We start from the raw sequence: 20,878 nt of genomic DNA on the forward strand, positions 1-20,878 counted from the left end.
TAGTGTAGTATTAGTTTCTTCCTTTCCTGCATCCTGTATTTGATGGAAGGTTAGAAACTTCAGTAGGAGAAGTGCTAATAAAGATGACTCATTGTAGATTATATGTATATAATGGGAGGGTTTTCTTTTTTTTAAGATAGACTCATCAGTAGCCATCCTCACCCAGACCAATGAAGTCCCTCAAAAAATTAAAAGAATGAGATCCCTCGGTGAGGGGCATGGTTCTCTCCACTCATTATCTGGCAATATTATACCTCCGTCACCATACCTCCCTCCCCCATGCCATCCTCCATAGGGTAGGATACTTGGGCAGTGGTCACTTCAAGAGTATGTGAGAAGAACAGTCACAGGAATCTAACGGAGGTCAATGCCTAAGTGAGAAGGCTCTAAAGGATAGAAGCAATTTAAGTTATCAGTAATTTTCCACCCTTAACTGTTTCCTGACCATAGGAGCCCTCAAACCCACAGTAATCATTAACTTTGTGGTGTTGTTGTTTGTCACATTCAGCCAGCTCTAGGTTACCCAAGTGCTTACTGCACGTTTAGAAATATACATGCACGACAGTGGTGAACTCAAAAAGACTAAAGCACATTATGCACTGCCACCTCTGCCCCTCTACACAGCATGAATCACTAGTTGACTCACAGCTGATCTGTACATATCCAGGGACTCATTACAAAGACTAGAACTGGGCATGGAAAATAATCTGCTCTCCTGAGCTTCAAATTATTTTTATTAATACATAAATATACATGGAATGTGATAATAAAGTGTGCGTGTGGACGAGAAACTGCATCCAATTCTTCTTCTTCTAAAATTTATTCAGGGTTTGTGAGAGCTCTAAAAACTGAGGTCGTTTACTCATCAGTAAAACAGATATTAAACAGTTTGTGTTTCCCTATCACACAAACCTCATTGGAAGTATCACCACTAGAACAGGGAAATTAGCTCAATTTCCATTTCCTCTCCATCAATGAGGATTTCCCAGTGTCACAAATAATTTTGTTAGGGGACACTGGATTCTAATAACTAGAGAGGTCATCAACTCATTTCATAGCAAACAGCTGTAAGTCACTACCTGTCTGGGGCTACGTCTACACTCCAGCAATCTGTACAGAAGTTACTGTCGAAAAATATCTTCTGACAAAACTTCTGTTGACAGAGTGCATCCACACACAAAAATGGACGGAAAAAGTGATCCTCTCAGTTGACAGAGAGTGGCCAGACTGTCTGGTCCTCTCTTGACAGAATGGCAAAGTACAGCAGACAGGGCCTGTGTGTCAACAGAGGGCCTCCTGCCCCAGAGCCCCCAAACCACATTTTTCTTGACAGATTCTGTCTAAAAAGGCGTTCTGCCTCGTGGGGGAGGGACAGCATGCTGTCAACAGAAGTGCCGAGTTCTGTCAACAGTACGTCGACAAAACACATTTTTAATGTGGATGCTCCCTGGGTTTTGCTGAAAAAACTCCTCTAGTGTTGAGGGAGCCTGGGTTGTATTTGTATCGGTGGCCCAGAAGAAAAATACTCCTTATTAGAGCTGAGTAAATAATTTATTTTTTTAAGACAGGGACAAATAAAAAAAAAATCTGAAAAAAATGCACCAGAACAAAGAAAGATAAAATTTCAAAACAAAATGTGCAGTTAAAGCAACAGTTGAAACAAAATGGCTCATTTATTTTAAAAAATGTCAGCACGAACCATTTTGACATTTTAAAAAATTCCCTGTTTATTATGTGGCCAATATTATTCATCAAATCCTACCTGAAATTACAGTTTTGATAACCCTGAAATAGCATTCTTTGGCAAATTTACTGTTTGGCCCAAAAGCCTGTACCCAGCTTATACCTTCTCTTGTCCTGTTATCTTTATTCATTTCAACATGGATTACAAGGCTATACATCAATCGTTATGTAATACTTCTAATTTTGCAATAGGAAGACGATAGTTTAGGAAACTATGTGTACATTTTAGTAAATTACAGCTTGCATTTAAACATGCATTTTCTTTGCTATTTATTACATGCTTACTATTCCCTGCTAGTCCATACTTCTTCAAAGTGAAGGTAGCAGAAGAATGCCCTATATCCTCATTACCCTTGAAAAAGGAGGGAACCTCTTCTTGTCCAATGAATTCCAGAGTGGAATTACTTTTCAGCCTGAGGAATTAAGTTAGACTGAACTGATTTATTACACTTCTTATTTCTCCGTTACGTAAACCGAACTAGGTTTTCTGATTACATGTTTAGAATTAAGATACTTATTAAAGAGCCTATTAACATGTCTGGCTTTTAATGAAAGCACTCACCATTCATTAAACTCTGCTCCTGCTGAAGTTCATGGTAAAATTCCCTTTGACATCAGTGGGAACACATTTTTGGCTTTTTGGAAATTTTAAAATTACACATTGAATAGACTGTAACACCATAGCCATTAAACTTTGTTAACACTGGTTTGTGAGAGGCTGGAAACTGCACAAAATATAATCCCTGGATGTTAAAACATGTAAATTGCTCACTTTGTTGCCTGTGGTCATTTTTACAATGGATGTATAGAACATATTCACGAACGTTCATTCATCATTTTTAAATTAGTGTAGGAAAACAATAAAAAATAACCTTGAACATGTAGGCAGTGGTTTTCAGAAATATATATTAGATTTTAATATAAAATATGATATACCTCAACTCCATCTCAGACACCAAACACAGTGGACACACACAAGGAAATGAGAAACATCTAAATTTTTTAGTTTTCTTGGGTCTTGTTCAGATTGTTCCTACTCTCTAAGACACTTCAAAAACAAGACCCAGGGCAGGGAAGCAAGTTTCTACTTACCTTCATTTAATTTTTAGTAAAAAATTATTTGGCTTCAAGATTTGGCATTTGCCGTGCCATCTCCAGAAGCAGCAAACACAGCATGGACAACAGGTATTTGGTAAGGCACAGAATTCTACACACACTTGAGATCAAAGCAGGGCCTACCTGAGAAAGTGACTGCCTGAGACGTGTTACTTGTGCATTATGGCCTATCACATCATGTTCTGAAACCATCTGTTTAAGCTTCTCCTTCTCAATAGCTATGCTGTTAAAGGCAGACTTCAAAAGAGAATGAACTGGGAAAACAAAAAAAAAAATCCTGAGACAAAAGTAATACACCTGGTTTGCAAACAATAACAGTTCTGACATACACATCCCAAATTAGTTGACTGCACATATGCATCAGACAAGATTACACACACAGTGTGAATGTGCACATTCATTTGTCTTATGTGCACACATTGGTGGTTTTGCATACACAAGTCGGGTATGTGTAAAATGTTCTTTTGAATATTTGGGCCTAAAGCTGGTTTTTTTCCCCTCTTTGTGAAGTAAATTTGCTTGTTCCTTACTTTTCCTTTTCAAACAGTGTAGTATGAATGGCATTTCTGCATTTAGCTTCTGTAATTATTTAATACTGCACTAACAAAGAGGATTACTTTGATCTTGAAACAGAAACTTTCATGATCTGTCACTGCAAAGGGAAGCAGTGGGTGGTATGTTTTTTTCCATGTTATGTACTGGCCTACATTACAGTACACAGTGCCCATACAATGTAAGTTGTGTAAGACCATTTGTAGCTCATGTGTCAAGGCTGCATAAGTTTCACAGGATGGTGTAAGTGTGATTATTTCAAATCCAATTATTTAAAGCCGTCCTTCAAAACAAATGTACATACATATAAAAAGAACCCCCCTTCTAGGAAAACTAAAACTGCGGATCACGGCTAAATGTAGTTTGACCATGTATGCCTTGCAGTCAGAAGCACCCCTGTGTTTTTCAAAAATACGTTTTAATAACAAAAATTTTCAGGAAGAAGGGGCTTCCGGAAGAAAGATTTTCTTCTGGGAGATCCCCTGGGGGCCACGCCTCTACACGCTGTTTTGGAGTCTGGAAGAGCTTCTTCCAGACTCGAAATCATGTGACCATATGCTAATTAGGTGCCAGAAATTTACATCCGTGCCTCATTAGCATTTTTCAGGGCGTTTATTAGCATGCCACTTTCAGAAAAAGTGGCATGTGTAGAAACAGCCTATGTCTCAAATCTCAAATCTTTGATAATGAACTTGTCTTCACTATGAATATATCTGAGCTCTTTGGTATTATACAAAGACCTGATCCTGAGTTTAATCATATACACGGGTATGTGGGCATCTGAACAGTTCCCTTGTGGATAGTGGATCTGGTATTAGTGTAAGTATTAAATGGGAGAGGGAATGACTACTTCAAGGGGATGCTGCTCTAGGGGCGTGCCGCTCTGGGGAAAAGACACCTGCATACATTGGAAGTGGCACAGCGCTGACAATGAGTCTGGGGGCAGGGCAAGGCTGGAGGGTGCGTGTAACCCCTGTGCACTCCCCACATGCTGCCTCTGCTTGCACAGCTACCATGATACACATCAACACTGCTGACTAAAACCAAACAGGGAGACAGGACTTTCCATGTCGGGGGGGGCCTTTCGAAAGGCTCCCAGCGACACGGGTGGCATGTGCTCTGAAAGGAGCACTTTTGAATCATGCACAGCTGTCATTATGCAAATGAGGTGCTGCATATTCATGTCAGTGCCTCATTAGCATCTTCCAAACTCCCTCAGTAACATGGCACTTCTGAAACGGAGGGATAGCGTGGCCATAGCCAAAGAGAAAACTTGGTGAACCATCAGAAAGTAACTTCACAATGAGCCCACAGAAGAAGCACTAGTTTGAATTCTTCCTGGAAGCCTTCTTCCTCATGAAGGATAAAAGAACAAATCAAAATTGATCATGCACGACTGTTTAAAGTTCATCTTACATACAACACATCAAATCTTGGTATGATGGACACCCCCCAGTTTTATGAAAATTGGCTTAAATATGCATAACTTGGAGATGCTATGGACAAAATACCTCTTGGAACCTGTAAATTTTAATGTTACAATTTGCTGGATCTATATATTCTATTTTTGTATATGTATCGTTCTTCCATGTGAAGTTAGAAATATGAAACATACATTTGGCTATAGTTTTAAATGTACTAATAAGGGTAATTACTGGTGCTCCGGAAACCCTAACCACAGGGTGATAAACTTAATTACTTGTAAACAGCAGTGTTTATCTTTTTCAAGCTTTTTGAATTCCAGGGTTCTCTCATGGGTTTCTCTCTCAGATTCCATGGTTCTCTTTTTTTTTTCCTATCTCAAACCTCTTTAATTTAATTTGTCTTTTATGTTCTGCCTCCTTCTCTGCTGCTTTGGTCCTTTGAAAGTTTGGACCTCATTCTTACTCATTTTGCTGATTTTTCTGTCTCTATTTCCCTTCCCTGAAACAAGCAAACAGAAAATTGTGAACTACTAAATACTTTCTCTGTTCTCCAGCCACTGCACTTAAAATCACAACTAGCATCCAGAGCAACCAACTGTGCACATCACCCTGCTTGCTGCACCACTTTAATGGGATGCTGTCTCAGAAGACCCCTTGGGTTTGTTCACCAATGTGCGCATCATACCACTGCTACCCACCTTTTTGCTCTTTGGGGTGCCCCACCACCCTGTCCTGCTGATCCAGATCCTCCCAGAAAACGCACAGAGTTGGAGTTACCACCCCCAAGAAGAGTAATGCAGATACTGATTTAGTTCAGCTCTGGGAGGATGCAGCTATAGGACACATCACCCAGGAAACCAACTCTCAAAAGGGATCAAACCCCCAAATAAATCTGTCTCTCTCTGTGTAAAAGTTTTGCACGAGTGGGCTCCTCAGGTAAGCTCCCTTTATCAGTGAAAGGGATATATCCATAGTGGTGCCCTTCATCACCCGGTAATAATTACTTACAGTGTGACTGATCATAAACAAAAGAGTTTTTATTAAGCATAAACTGTAGGATTTATGTGGTTAAAAGTGAAAACAGGCAGAAGAAAATTGTTACTAAAATAAAATGAAAAGAAAATGCTGAGCTAATTCTAATTTCCCTAAGGCTATGTCTACACTATCCCAAAACTTCGAAATGACCATGCAAATGTCCACTTCAAAGTTTACTAATGAAGTGCTGAAATACATATTCAGCGCCTCATTAGCATGCAGGTGCCTGCGGCACTTCGAAATTGATGCAGCTCGTTCAGACAGGGCTCCTTTTCAAAAGGACCCAGCTATTTCGAAGTCCCCTTATTCCTATGAGCAGATAGGAATAAGGGGACTTTGAAGTAGGTGTGATCCTTTCGAAAAGGAGTCCCATCTGGACGAGCCGCACAGCGGTAAGCTGCGTCAATTTCGAAGTGCCGCAGCCGCCCGCATGCTAATGAGGCGCTGAATATGTATTTCAGCGCTTTATTAGTAAACTTCAAAATGGCCATTTGCATGGCCATTTCAAAGTTTTGGGCGAGTGTAGACACGGCCTAAGAGACATATTGAATACAGATTCTTACTTTAAAGGCCTGTTCTCATGTCAAGTAAAATTTTCAAAACTGAGCTGTTTTTTTCCCTAATTTGAGTCAAGGGTCCTTCATAGCTCTTTGTTTCCTCCCAGGGTATATCAGGCAGATTCCAAAGCAGGTGGAAGACAGAACTGGTAGCTTCACTTTGCTTAAACAGATTATTTCATAGGGTGGGAAGCATTTTGACTGTGGCCACACTTGGCCAAACCTTCGAAATGGCCATGCAAATGGCCAAATCGAAGAATACTAATGAGGCCCTGAATTGAATATTCAGCACTTCACTAGCATTCACACGCTTCCAGCCGCAGAGCTTCAAAAGTGCTGCTTTCGAACATGTGCGGCTAGGCACGGCTACATGGGGGTCCTTTTCGAAAGGGCCATGCACATTTTGAAATCCCCTTATCCCTCTCAGCTGAGGGGAATAAGGGGATTTTGAAATGCACGGGGTCCTTTCGGAAAGGACACCCGTGTAGCCTCACTGAGCTGCACGCATTCGAAAGCGGCACTTTCGAAGTGCTACGGCCGGAAGCATGCAAATGCTAATGAGGTGCTGAATATTTAATTCAGCGCCTCATTAGAATTCTTCAATTTGGCCATATGCACGGCCATTTGGCAGGTTTAGCCAAGTGTGGCCACAGCCTTCTTCTATAAGCTCCCATCCCAGGGAAAAACACAAGATCAAGATGGCTTTCAGCACCAGGTGGTGTGGTCACATGTCGTTCTAGCATCAACCACCTTATAGACTTACACAACAAACAATCTTCTTTACAAGTTGTTACGCTGATCACCTAGTCACTAGGGTTTTGGGAGCACAAGTAATATCTCTCATTAGCACATTTATAACTATAAACAGGTATACATTTCATATCTCTAACTTCAGGCAGAAGAATGATACAGTAAATTATACAATACTACACAAAAGACAAAAAAAGGGCTATGGTGCACGTGTGATATAGCCACAATAGTATGTGCATTAGTTAACGAATGGTGTAAAATATGAAGCAAGATCTTTCAACCACCTATGGAGTGTATCAATTCACGAACATGCTGGAGTGGCTTACATATGGCTCCTTCATTTTATATTTCAAAATTTTAAAAGACTTAAAAATTCCCAATTCTCAGCCTACAAACCAGTCATTAATTGGTGAGACAGTGTGATGTTTCTGAAAACCATTCATGTATCAGCAGTGCTTTGATAAATTCCACTAGTGTGTCATGCATAAAGTTGTATAAGATCACTGGGGAGAGCAGATGTTTATATAAAAAGGCAGTAAAAGTGTGCAAAAATTCAGCCAAGTTTTGCAAGCCACCATAATGATTCAGGGTTTTATGAAATCTCCAGACACTGGATTCAACAATTCTTACATATGTACCTGATGCATAGAAAATATTTTAAAAATTAAACCAATATGATCTTAATCTGAACCAAACATGAATAAAAGATTCTCACACAATTTATACCTGATCTAGACAAGAGTTCTGACCATGAACAGTGTAAGTATTAAACCAGCAGTTTTGTAAAATGTAGGTGTACATTTTTAGTTACCTTTCTGTGCCATGAGGCAAAACTCTTCTTGAAGTTTGATGTACTCCATGGAGCATTCCAAGGGGTCAGCCACCTGGCTTGGAGGAGTCTGAAATTCAATGTCTGCACAAAGATTGGGATTGGATGAGTGCAGGCGAACTGGTGACATTGTAGCACTGAAAGGAACCTATGGTGAGATGCAAAAAAGAAAATAGCTACTGTATAGCTCTGTATCCACCTTCCATGGAATAAAACACTGCACACTTTATTCACAGAACAAAACACAACAGTTTCATTGAGAGAGATTTAAAAATTATAAGAACATGTATCTTTTAGAGTCTCAATTTTCAGTAATCGTACAAAATTCCCTAGGCCTCTTAAAATCCTTCAGTGAAACACAGATAAGTGACAGAGAGGGGGTAGAGGGTGATTGCTAAGGGGAGAGAGAAAGTTGCACTTTAGCTTTAACTTTAACATTTACACTGGATTACTGGAAAATTAAATCATGAATCTTGCTTCACATTCTGACTTCTCATACCCTATAAAGAACAATTTGGTGGTCAAAATACCAACATTTTAAATATACTTCTTCTCCCATCAACCTGAAAATGTAGCTAAATATTCCTGCAGAGAATATTATTTGCAGACTTTGAAAAGGGTTAGTAAACCAAGAGATTTATACAGTTCACTGAAATTCACTGTACAATTCGCCTGCAGATCAAACAATATGGAAAATCATGTAGACTGTTTTTGTGTATGAATGCTGTTTAGCCAAACTGACCATCTGTCCCATTTTAGCCAGGACTGTCCCAATCTTTAGCTCCCTGGAGAGCATCCCAACTTAAAAAAAACAAACAAACGGACTAATTGTCCCATATGTTGCAAAGCCAGGACCTGAATTTTAAAGAGACAGCACCTTAGGCAGCAGGGACTGTCTGTTTAAAGAACTGTCTGCAGGAGTAACAAAGAGGAAGCCGTGCTAGTCTATACACTATCAAAACAAAAAGCAGTCAAGTAGCACTTTAAAGACTAGCAAAATGGTTTATTAGGTGAGCTTTCGTGGGACAGACCCACTTCTTCAGACCATAACCAGACCAGAACAGACTCAATATTTAAGGCACAGAGAACCAAAAACAGTAAGCAAGGAGGACAAATCAGAAAAAGATAATCAAGGTGAGCAAATCAGAGAGTGGAGGGGTGGGGGGGAAGGTCAGGAATTAGACTGAGCCAAGTATGCAGACAAGCCCCTATAGTGACTCAGAAAGTTCCCATCATGATTTAAACCATGTGTTAATGTGATGAATTTGAATATAAAAGCCAGCTCAGATGTTTCTCTTTCCAAAATGGTGCGATAATTCCTCTTCTGTAACACACATACCTTTAGGTCATTGACAGAATGCCCCATTCCATTAAAATGTTGACTTTTTGTGGATTGTGGATCTGGAGTGTTTTGATGTCTGTTTTGCGCCCATTGACCCTTTGTCTAAGGGAGTTAGAAGTCTGTCCAATATACAAAGCATCTGGGCATTGTTGGCACATGATGGCATATATGATGTTAGTAGAGGACCATGAGAAAGTGCCTGTGATTCTGTGAGTAACCTGGTTAGGTCCAGTGATGGTATTTCCAGAGAAGATATGTGGACAAAGCTGGCAGCGGGCTTTGTTGCAGGGAAAGGTTCCAGGACTGGTATTCCTGGGGTATAGACTGTGGCTGTCAGTGAGGATCCTCATGAGGTTGGGAGGTTGTCTGTAGGAGAGAACAGGCATGTCACCCAGGGCCTTCTGGAGTGTTGCATCCTGATTAAGGATAGGTTGTAGGTCTTTAATAATTCGTTGCAGTGGTCTGAGTTGGGGGCTGTAGGTGATGACCAGTGGTGTTCTGTTCTTGGCTTTTTTGGGCTGATCTTGGAGTAGCTGGTCTCTGGGTATTCGTCTGGCCCTGTCGATTTGATTTTTTACTTCTCCTGGCGGGTAATTCAGGTTTATGAATATTTGGTAAAGTTCTTGTAGTTTTTGGTCTCTGTCAGTTGGATCAGAGCAAATGCGATTGTACCTAAGAGCTTGACTGTAAACAATGGATCTAGTCACGTGTGCAGGATGGAAACTAGAAGGGTGTAGATAAGTATAGCGATCAGTAGGTTTTCAGTACAGTGTGGTACTGATCAGGCCATCCTTGATTAGTACTGTAGTGTCCAGGAAATGTATCTCTTGCATGTTGTAATCGAAGCATAAGTTGATGGTGGGGTGTAGATTGTTAAAGTCTCTGTGGAATTCCTCTAGAGCCTCTGTACCATGGGTCCAAATCATAAAGATGTCATGTGGGTAAGTGTAAGGTAATGCACATTGGAAAAAATAACCCAAATTACACGTACTACATGATGGGGTCAAATTTAGCTACGACAGATCAGGAAAGGGATCTTGGAGTTATAGTGGATAGTTCTCTGAAGACATCCACGCAGTGTGCAGCGGCAGTTAGTAAAGCAAATAGGATGTTACGAATTATTAAAAAAGGGATAGATAATAAGACAAAAGATATCATACTTCCCCTATATAAAACTATGGCACGCCCACATCTTGAGTACTGTGTGCAGATGTGGTCTCCTCACCTCAAAAAAGATATACTGGCATTAGAAAAGGTACAGAAAAGGGCAACTAAGATGATTAGGGGTTTGGAATGGGTCCCATATGGGGAGAGGCTAGAGAGACTGGGACTTTTCAGTCTGGAAAAGAAGCGATTGAGGGGCGATATGATAGAGGTATATAAAATCATGAATGGTGCGGAGAAAGTGAATATAGAAAAATTATTTACCTTTTCCCATAATACAAGAACTAGGGGACACCAAATGAAATTGATGGGTAGTAGGTTCAAAACTAATAAAAGGAAATTTTTCTTCACACAGCGCACAGTCAACCTGTGGAACTCCTTGCCCGAGGAGGCTGTGAAGGCCAGGACTCTATTAGGGTTTAAAAAAGAGCTCGATAAATTTTTGCAGGTTAGGTCCATAAATGGCTATTAGCCAGGGGTAAAGTATGGTGCCCTAGCCTTCAGAACAAGGGCAGGAGATGGATGGCAGGAGATAAATCACTTGATCATTGTCTTCTGTTCTCCTTCTCTGGGGCACCTGGCATTGGCCACTGTCGGCAGACAGGATACTGGGCTGGATGGACCTTTGGTCTGACTCAGTATGGCCATTCTTATGTTCTTATGTTCTTATCTATGTATCTTAAGTAGAGGAGTGGTAATAGGGGACGAGAGCTGAGGAATCATTGTTCCAGGTCAGCCACACATATATTACCATATTGTGGGGCCATGTGGCTGCCTATAGCAGTTCCACTAATCTGGAGGTATAAATTGTCCCCAAAACGGAAATAATTGTGTGTGAGAACAAAGTTACAGAGGTCAGACACCAGATTGGCTGTGGTGGCATCAGGGATGGTGTTCCTGATTGCTTGTAACTGCTTGCTTTGTCTGCAGGAGGTATGTAGTCTATTTAAGTAGATTGTTTAAACATGCTGTTACCAGCAGCCCCGGGGCAATAGGGGGGGATGAGGGGTGGAGGTGGAGGAGGGACAGAGCCAGGCTGCGGGGCTACTGTGCACTCTGCTCACTGCCTGAGAAAGACAGAGGAGGCTGTCTCAGATAGTTCTCCCCACACACACACTGCTGCATATAATAGGATTGGGATAGGGAGCGCAGGGCCCTATGGTAAGGAATGGGGGCCAGCCCCTTGGGGAAAAGGGGCGACAGCTGCTGGGGGGTTGCACTTAGCTTGATAGCCCACAGGCAGCACAAACAGGCAAGTCTTTGGAGAAGGGGGAAGCTGGGCCCAGGCCGGGGTTAGTCCCATTAAGGGCGGTGGTCAGAGCTGAGGAGGGAGCAGAGACAGGACGAAGGGGACAAGAAAGGTGAATCATGGAGAAGGGCTGGCAGGGCTGGATTAACTCTTCTGGAGGCCAGGGCTATTAGATTTTTGTGGGGTACCTTAGGAGCTGGGTTCAGAATATGGGAGGGTTTGCTCCAGGCTGGGCCAGAAGGCTGGGGTGTGAGCTGGGGAAAGGGTGCTCTGGCAAGGAGCATGCATGCTCTGAGCTACAGCCTGGAATGAAGTGTTTGGGGTGCAGCAGAAGTGGGCTTCAGCTGGGACCAAGGGGTTTGGAGTTTGGGAGGGGGCTCAGCCTGGGATGGGAGCAAAGGGGTAAGTGCTCAGGACCCAAGGCAATTTAAAACGGCCTGGAAGCTTCAGACCATTTTAAATTGCTCAGACAGGTGTGGCAGGTGGAACCCCTCCCCCGGCTCTCTTCTTTCTGCCTGTGCCTTCCCTCAAAGACCAGAGCCACAGCCCCCCACCCTCCGAGAGGAAGTGGGAGAGGGTGAGGTGATGGGAGAAATAGGGTGGGGTAGGGCATTTGGCTGCCCCACGTTGCACAGGTGTTAATGGTTTAGAACAGAAAGATTTCCTTTTACAACATAACTCTCTGAGTTTTGAAGCTATCTGAAATTGATCAATAATTTAAAAAATATCCTGTGTTACTTTACTAATTGGCGCATGGTAAATTAGAAACTGGGAGACTTCACCATTGATCCTGTTCATTTGTTTGACTTCTCAATTAGAGTTAGATTTCTGGATAAGTGATTTCCATCAAGTTTTAGCATTTGTTTGGGGTGGGGTATTTGAACCATTAGGCTGCACCCTTATCTTTATCTGAACTTGCCCTGGGGAATGAGGGAGCTAACTAGGCCAGGACTGCAGAGAGGGGGAGAGTCTCATAGAAGTAGTCATGTTAGTCTGTATGTTCCTCCCCCAAAAAAAGGCAGTCCTGTAGTGCCTGCCTTAAAGATTAACATTATTATTTATTAGTTTATGATCTTTTGTGGGACCGACCCATTTCTTGGAAGGGGTGGCACACCAGGAGCAACTAGGAAACAAACAGGCACCATGTGGCTTGGGCATCTCTGAAGTGGAGAGAGGCAGCTTGGCCTAGTGGCTAGATGGGAAGTCAAGTCACTGTTTGGGAGAGAGAAACTCATGGTGGGGGATTTCAGTGGGAGATGGTGAGAGACAGCATCAGGACAAGGGCTGAGGATTTCCAAGCCTTTCAGTTTTGTACCGCTCATGGGGGCTTACAAGTTACAAGCTCTGAAAATCCTGTTTACAGAGTGGGGTATCAGAATGTAGGTCTCTGGTATGCAGACTGGTGGCAGGTTGGTGGGCTTGGCATAATGTGTATGGATATTAGAAGATAGGCTGTGCTGCACTGAATACCCTGAGGTATTGAAAAGTATCAGGTATGGAATAATATATTGTTTCTCTTTGAAAGATTAGGGTTTATCTGTTGTAAATCCACTCACTCCAATTAAATTAAGTTGGGATTGGTGGGAATGGGGGAGAGACTGGCCTAACAGAGCCCATTCTCTTTTTATACAGCTGAAAAAATATGAGAGGGCTTATGTTGTTCCAGAACCTAGCCCCAGGGCTCCTCCCTACTCCCAGCCTCCTAGCCCAATGCCTGCCCTCCTGCACATGCAGCCAGCCCTGATTTCCGGCAGCTCACCCATTCACATACCCCAGCCCTCCTCTAATATCTCCAGCCTCCTGCACCGCACTCTTTCTCACACTACCAGCCCACACTCTGGAGGACAGCAAGAGTAGGACAAGGCAGGCACTTTTATAGAGCAATAACCACCCAGTAGTACATACAGTATACCCTCAATTTTACGGATCCCAATTTAGCAAACTTCGGGAACAACCAACATCTGCCAACCCCAATTGTTTCCCAAGTCTGCTTAATTGGGGCCCATAAAATCCTAAATCCCGTCCTCCTACCCCAAAAAAGTTAAGTGACTTACCTAAGCCACCAGAGCTGCTGCTGCTGAACCCTCCACCGGGGTATGAACTGCCACCACCAGAGCCGCCACGTGCTCCTCCCACCAGGGCGGGGCACATTGTGGGCAGACAGCACTTGTGTGGGTACCCCACCTCTGCTGGGAAGTGTGCATGGTGGCTCAGCGGGCCAGCTGCTCCAGCCCTGTGCGACGGCGGGCTCCGGTGGCTCCTGCCATTGGGCTGCTCCAGGCTGGCATGGCAGCGAGTTCCAATGGCTCCAGCCCCACATGGCAGCAGGCTCCTGCTACTCCATCCCCCTGCAGTGGCAGGCCTCAGCGGCTCCTCCAAAGGTGGTGGCTTGGGTGAGTTGTTGGCACTTTTGCAGGGGTGGGGGAAGGGGCTGGGGGAGCCTGGCAGGGGTGGGTGGGCTTTAAGCCCTCGTATTTAACAGAGTTTTGGGTTTAACAGACACCCCCCCATTAGTACGTTAAATCAAGGGTTTACTGTATATATTTTTAATTTTTACCTATTTTGTTAAAATAATGCAGTATGTCTTTTAAATGGATGCTCAGTCAACTTAATGTTATTTAGAATGTTTGTTCTGCATAGTTCTCATGGATTGCTACTGAATTCACTTAACTCCAAGCAATTTAGGAGGTATCCCATATTTCACATAGGGAGATATAGTCAACCCCATTTATAGCAACCCCCCCACCTTCATTTTCATTTAAATTACACCTACTATAAAATTCAGTAAAAGATATTTTATCCACTCATGTCAAGTGTCTTGTATAAGAATTAACACACTTCTTTTAACATACTATATAATTCCACTTTTTTTCTCCATCTGCAATTTTTCTACACATAGTAAATGTGTGTTTATACACATACACAATATGTGTATTTGATCTACACTGTAGAGATCTGTAACATGTATTATATAGTTAAATATATAATGCATATGAAGTACCTTTATACACATATATAGTGAATACTTTATTTATATCATATAATATTAGGTACATGTTTAAATATGCATATGTATAAACATCTGAAATATCTATTTTAGATATTCAAGCATTGATTAAATTCCTCAAATGCAGAAGCTGAAAACCCACATTCTAGAGCATAAATTATATATCCGAAGACAAAATATGAGCCCAAAATATAAATTTTGTTTCCTGAAACATCCTACAGAGCAGCAGGCAACATAAAAAAAGTCATACTACTTTAGACATTATAAACAGATTAGTTAAACTGCCATGAACACTACTAAGATGAACTATTGGTGCATTAACTTGATTAGCTGTCTGGATTAGAGAACAGTGGTTTTTTATATCTTTGCAGGGAACGGTGCCTACTCTAAACATCATATGCTTCTGACTCCCTGGTGGAACCCTCCAGCTCCTTAGACAACTTTATCACATTTTATTCCATCCCTCAGTACATTATATCAGCGTATCTTCCTTCACTAACCCTTCCTAGATTTCCAGGTATCTACTGTATGCAAAATAATGGCATTGTAACACCTTCCTAATGTAAATTTTGATTTCTACTGTAAGCTCCTTTCACACATTCTCATTTTTAACTTTGCAAACACAGAGGATTTTTCATCCGATATTATTTTCAGAATCACAATAATGAAAGATTTCTTTATTAAAGGGAACACAGAACAAATCCCTTTCTCCAGCAAACTGCAGCACTATCAAAATCCATTCAGCAACCCCTCATTTTAGATACAGAGATATAATTGGAGATACACATCTCCTAGAACTGGAAGGGACCTTGGGAGGTCATCTAGCCCAGCCCCCTGCCCTCTTGTCAGGACCAAGCACCATCCCTGATATCTATTTGCTCCAATCCCTAAAAGGCCTCTTCAAGGATTGAGCTCACAACTCCAGGTTTAGGAAGCTAATGCTCAAACCACTGAGCTCTCCCTCCCCACTATGCTAACATCATTACTCCCAGCAGCCAATCAGACCTTCCCTATTTTACAGGTACACACGTGTAATTGTGCTTCTTGTACAACGCTTTTCATTTTTAAGGTCACAGAACATATTTGCAAAATCTCCTTACTAAAACTTCTGCCAACTCAAGCCCACAAGATATTAGTGTCCTCAAGACAGAGACAATAAATTAATCTCATAGACTTTGCCACCTAGAGTTTAGAAAAATGTACAGGGCACACACTGTATGTTAGTTTACAACATTAAACAAATTCATATTAGACCAAGGGTTCCCAAGCTTTTCCATTCTAGGGTCCCGAGTTATAAGAGAAAAAGGGTTCAGAGCACTGATCCCATCTACTAGAAAGAAAGGAAAAGTAGCTGCAATTCTACTGGATCTCTTCATGCTCCCAAATTCTGAACCCCAACTCTAGAGCCTTGCATCTCGGCTGGCCAAGCTGAATAACTACATATAAAAATAGGTGGAAAGCCAGATAATGCATCTGAAATGAGGTTTCCTGGGTAAATAAAATTTGTAAATGTCTCCTACAAAGAGTATTTGCATTTTACAGGCATTTATAATCACACTCTTTGCAGGAAATACCCATTTATATGAGAAAAACAAATAGACTGCTTGAGAGAGCACTACACAGCAGTCAGAAATAAGGAAATAGCTGATTAACATGAACTCTCTTTATTTCCTTCAGCAGCTTCCAAACTGCTCTCCACAACAGCTGAAAAAAAATCCACATTAGACCACTTCTGTCATCCACCTGGGTTCCCAACAGCCTGAGAAATACTAATTAAACTTTTCCTTATGTTTCCCCTTGTCAATACCCTACACCTTCCTCTCAGATTCTCTTCATACCTGGCAACATCTTTGTACTTGGCCATTGCTCTTGTATTTACCAAGTGTATTTTTTTCATTGCTTTCTCCACCTATGTCTCTACAGATTTCCCCATAACTTCATATCTACCCACAGTCTCTTTTTGTGTTTTATCCAAGGGCTTGAAATAAGCACTTAGCCTATATGAACAACCATCCTTTCTCGGTAAGTATCAGCTTTCACAGAAGCTAAGCTGAGATGATAAGAGTTGGGAAGAAAAGTCTCCTTGTGACTTTAGCGTAACTGATACACTGTTGTATTTATCAGTCTGCAACTTCCATGTCATGACCACTGTTGGTGTGAGCAGCTGACATGCATATGTCTGTCTATTCAGAAATTTAAAACCCCATGGATGGCCCATGCCAGCTAACTCAGGCTGTGGGGGTTGGGCTACAAGGTTGTTTAATGCAATGTAGATGTCTGGGCTCAGCCTGGAGCTAAGGCTCTAGATACAGCAACGTGGCAGGTTCCCTGAGCTTTGTCCAGTTTGTAGCTCTCATTTCTACTTCTCAGCCCCAGGTTTTCATTAAGCAGTCATATGATTAACAAAAGGAAACAGACACCGGGGGCAGTAATATGACTTTTTGGAATTATGGAATGTAAACAAAAATGTGTTTCAAATGAAAAAAACTATCCTTATATTATTAATATACACAACAGCATAACATAAGGAAACTTCATGCTGGGCTTAATAACCAACCACTTCACTTCTGTTGTGTTGGTATGTGGTGTTTTCAGAATCTTGTAATGGAATTACATCCTTGAATGTTGTGGGTTTTATTATTATTATTATTATTATTATTATTATTATTATTATTGTATACAGAATATGCCATAAATTCTGAGGGAATGGGTCCAATTCTAATATCACTTACACCAGTATAAAGGAGAAATAATTTCTTTCAAGACAATGGAGTTACACTGTGATACAATTGGTGCAAATGACATCAGAACAAAGGTCACTGAACTGATTTCCATGCAAAAGGGATGATGTCATCATTCACAAACGGCCTACCCAAAAGCGGGTAATGAGGACAGCTATGTGAAGTGAAGGAGATGGTCTCAGTATTGTTATTACATATTCAAGTTGTACAACTTCCCATCTTCAAAACTATCCCTTGATTTTAAATCCACTCACTGTTGTAGCCACAGCTGCTGCTAGTCTCTGCCGGCGGCGTGTTGTGTTGAACTGGCCCTTCAGCGTTGGCCCTTCCTGACAGTGAAGGGGAGAAGAAAAGGGAATGGAAAAAAGAAGGGAAGGGAAGATGGGACATAGGAAGATGAAAAATGATCAGAGAAGGGAGAGGGAAAGTCTTTAACTGGCTTTTAATTTAACTAACTTCACATGTTCTCAGGCATGTATGCCAGGGACTTAGATAGCCAGTTATTTTGCTAAAATCATCTCCAGAGTAGTTAGATTAATACGTACTCACTAAAGACAAAAACTAAATTCTAACATTTTTCATATTCATAATGCAGTTATGGGCTAGCAAAACAAAATTATGCTGTGGGATGGCAGAAAACACAAAATAAAAACTTAAAATTTTGGGTCATCTGACCATCTACTGTATGAATATTATCGAGCACACTCAATTCTGTTTGCATAAGTGCACTGCGGTTTGTAAACTAGGAGCTTATGCAGCAGAATCATGGACTACTGAAGCGTACGCTTCACAGCTGTTTGTCAATCTAAACATCTCTCTATACACCCTCCTGTATTTCCTTCTCGTCATTTATTTGTCCTGTCTCCCTCTATCAAGCCACTAAACTCCTCCATCTCTAATTCCTCTTTCTTCACGTTAATGAATGATGCAGTACAAAACTTCAGTTCATTCCAGTTCTGTACAGCAATCCCTTGAAGTGTGTGAGGGGTGCATTCCACGCAACCCTCATGCACCTTGAATTTCACGTAAGTCAGGGAGGGCTTGGGGGAATGGGTTGGGGCCCTGGAAGGGGGCAGGGGGTTTAAGCTTGGGGTGAGTTAGGGCTATGGAGGGGGTGGGAGGGTGCAGTTGAGCCAGTGCGTGCGGGGGTTGGGGCGGGGGTTGGGCCTGGCCAGGGGATGATGGGTAGGGGGGTTGGAGCTGGAGCCCCACATGCACGTGCCGGGGGTTGGGAGCACCAGGTGCAGGTTGAAGCCAGAGCCCCACATGCTGAGGGGTGTGAGCTGGGACCACAAGGGGTTGTGGGGGTTGAACAGGGTGAACAGGGGCAGGTGGTTAGCTGGGGGGGGGGTAGAGCCTCATACCGATGCAGTGGCTCACATCTGGAGCCCTGTGTGCACTGGCAGCTGTGAGCCCAGTGCATGCCGGGGGAGGGGGAGTGAGCTGGGGACAGAGGGTGTTGAGCTGGGTGGAGGGAGCACTGAATGCAGGTGAACCGGGGTGGGGGTGGGTTGAGATGGCAGAGAGGTTAGAGCCCCTGTGCACGCCAGCGGTGGCTGACAGCCAGAGCCTCACATATGGCCGTAGTGGGGAGGGGTTGAGCTGGGGGGGGTTGAACGGGGGAGTGCACCAGGGCTGGGTGGTTGAGTGGAGGGGGTTGGAGCCCCACGCACAAGTTAAAGCCAGAGCCCCAGGTGTGGGCGGGGGGGGAGCTGGGTCTAAGGGGGGTTGAGACAGCTGGGGGAGGGGTTGAATGGGGGTGCACTGGGGTTGGGTGCTCGAGCAGAGGTAGGATTTGGAGCCCCGTGTGCACTAGCTGGGGCTGCACAGGGGTTGTGGGGGTTGGGTCCGGGTCCACAGGGATTGGGGCCAGGTGGGGAGGGTTGGAGCCAGGGTGCGCAGGGGGGTTGGGGCATGGGGGTTGGAGGTGAGCTCCAGGCTTGCGGCTGGAGTCCCCCGCTGGGGGAGGTGATCCAGGGCGTGTGGTGGGGGGGTGACCTGGGGCTGCAGAGGAGGTGGGGGGGACTGAGCCAGGGGGGTTTAATGGGGATGAGCGGGCGTGGCTGTCAAGCGGTGCTGCTCTGGGAAGCAGGGAAAGGGGTGTTCGTCTGTCTGGCTATGTGCAGTGGCAGGCAGCTAGGTGGGTTAATAGCCTTCCCTCTGCCTTCCCAGAGCGGTGCCTAGCTCTGCTCTGGGAAGGCAGGGGAAGCGGGTCTTAGCCTGCCTGGCTGCCCACAGCTGCAGGAAACTAGGCAGGTTAAGAGCCCAGCAGCTTTGTGTTGTGTGAATCTCACATTAAAGCAAGTTTTGTGCAATATGAAGCCATGTAAAGCAGGGGATTACTGTATGAACCGGTGGTCAACGGCGTTAACATACTCTGGATTTGCATACTCTGCTATCTTACTGTACTGGCTCTGCAGAAAAACTCACATTACCTGAGGTGAATGAAAGACAATGAAAATATTTTTTTTTTCTAACAAATACACTGCCATAGGCTCATCTGAGCCCTAGGGCATCTCAAAAGGCAGTCTCCCTTAAGTCAATTGATATCCTATTCAAGATGGCCACTGGGGCTTGAAATGCCACAAAAGTAAAACAGCACAGTTTTTTGAAGTCAGTCATAAAAGGGCCAGTCACTTTTGATTATTTATTTAAAGGGAAGGGAGATTCTTTCTATCTTGCCTGGTAGGCTCTGATTGGCTTCTGCTCAGTTCCTGCCCTTCTAGTTGCTGGAGGACTAATTCTCACTGGGTTCTGCGAGCAGCTGATTCTCGGTGGTTTCTCACCATGCTCCTAGATGTCTCATTCTGCTTCTGTTTTTCCCCAGAAGAACTCTGGCTTTGGGCAGGGTGCACCACAGCAAGAGGCATTCAGTTCCCAGGATATTCTGTTACATATACTGATTTTTATTTGTACTACTGAAGCCCCGATCACGTCACAATTTATGTCCAGATTCAACGTTTAACTGACTCCAAATGATTTATAAAATTCACACTATTACACCAGAGTCAAAGAAGCAATTTGTCAGTGAAGTGTAGCTCATACCCATTGCAAACCATTCCTCTTTCATATTTGCCTACAAGCAATGACATTAAGAAATCTCAACATTTCGTAAGACTGGAAAACCTGATTTCCTGCCTATAGGTATATAGTCTTCTCAGGAACAATCCCCATCCCATTCAGCTCCTCCTATTTCAGGTACGGGGGCATTTTGTGGAACTATACACTTTCATTTAATCAAAATATAGCCTGCATACCAAATAAGTGTTCGAAATACTACAACCAAAAGAAATAATAGCAGTCCAGGTTCACAGCCTGTGAACACTCCTATGTATGTATAGGACACACTAGTTTAAGAATTAATTCAAA

The 20,878-nt window shown here is 42.9% G+C and overlaps 1 protein-coding gene across 5 annotated transcripts in view; it reads right to left on the bottom strand.

The window, feature by feature from the left end:
• Window positions 1-20,878, bottom strand: part of OSBPL6 (oxysterol binding protein like 6) — a 256,719-nt gene that overhangs the window by 62,564 nt on the left and 173,277 nt on the right. For 3 of the 5 annotated variants that reach the window (XM_075000735.1, XM_075000736.1, XM_075000733.1), the window contains 3 exons: window positions 17,764-17,838; window positions 7,989-8,154; window positions 2,983-3,113 (listed from right to left, as the gene is read on the bottom strand). In XM_075000735.1, coding sequence (XP_074856836.1) covers window positions 2,983-3,113; window positions 7,989-8,154; window positions 17,764-17,838 — 372 coding nt within the window. The remainder of the gene's footprint in view (window positions 1-2,982; window positions 3,114-7,988; window positions 8,155-17,763; window positions 17,839-20,878) is intronic. The other 2 variants (XM_075000737.1, XM_075000734.1) reach the window with 1 other exon arrangement.

Source organism: Carettochelys insculpta, chromosome 8, assembly GCF_033958435.1.
Source record: "Carettochelys insculpta isolate YL-2023 chromosome 8, ASM3395843v1, whole genome shotgun sequence".
In the NCBI taxonomy this organism is placed as follows: Eukaryota; Metazoa; Chordata; order Testudines; family Carettochelyidae; genus Carettochelys; species Carettochelys insculpta.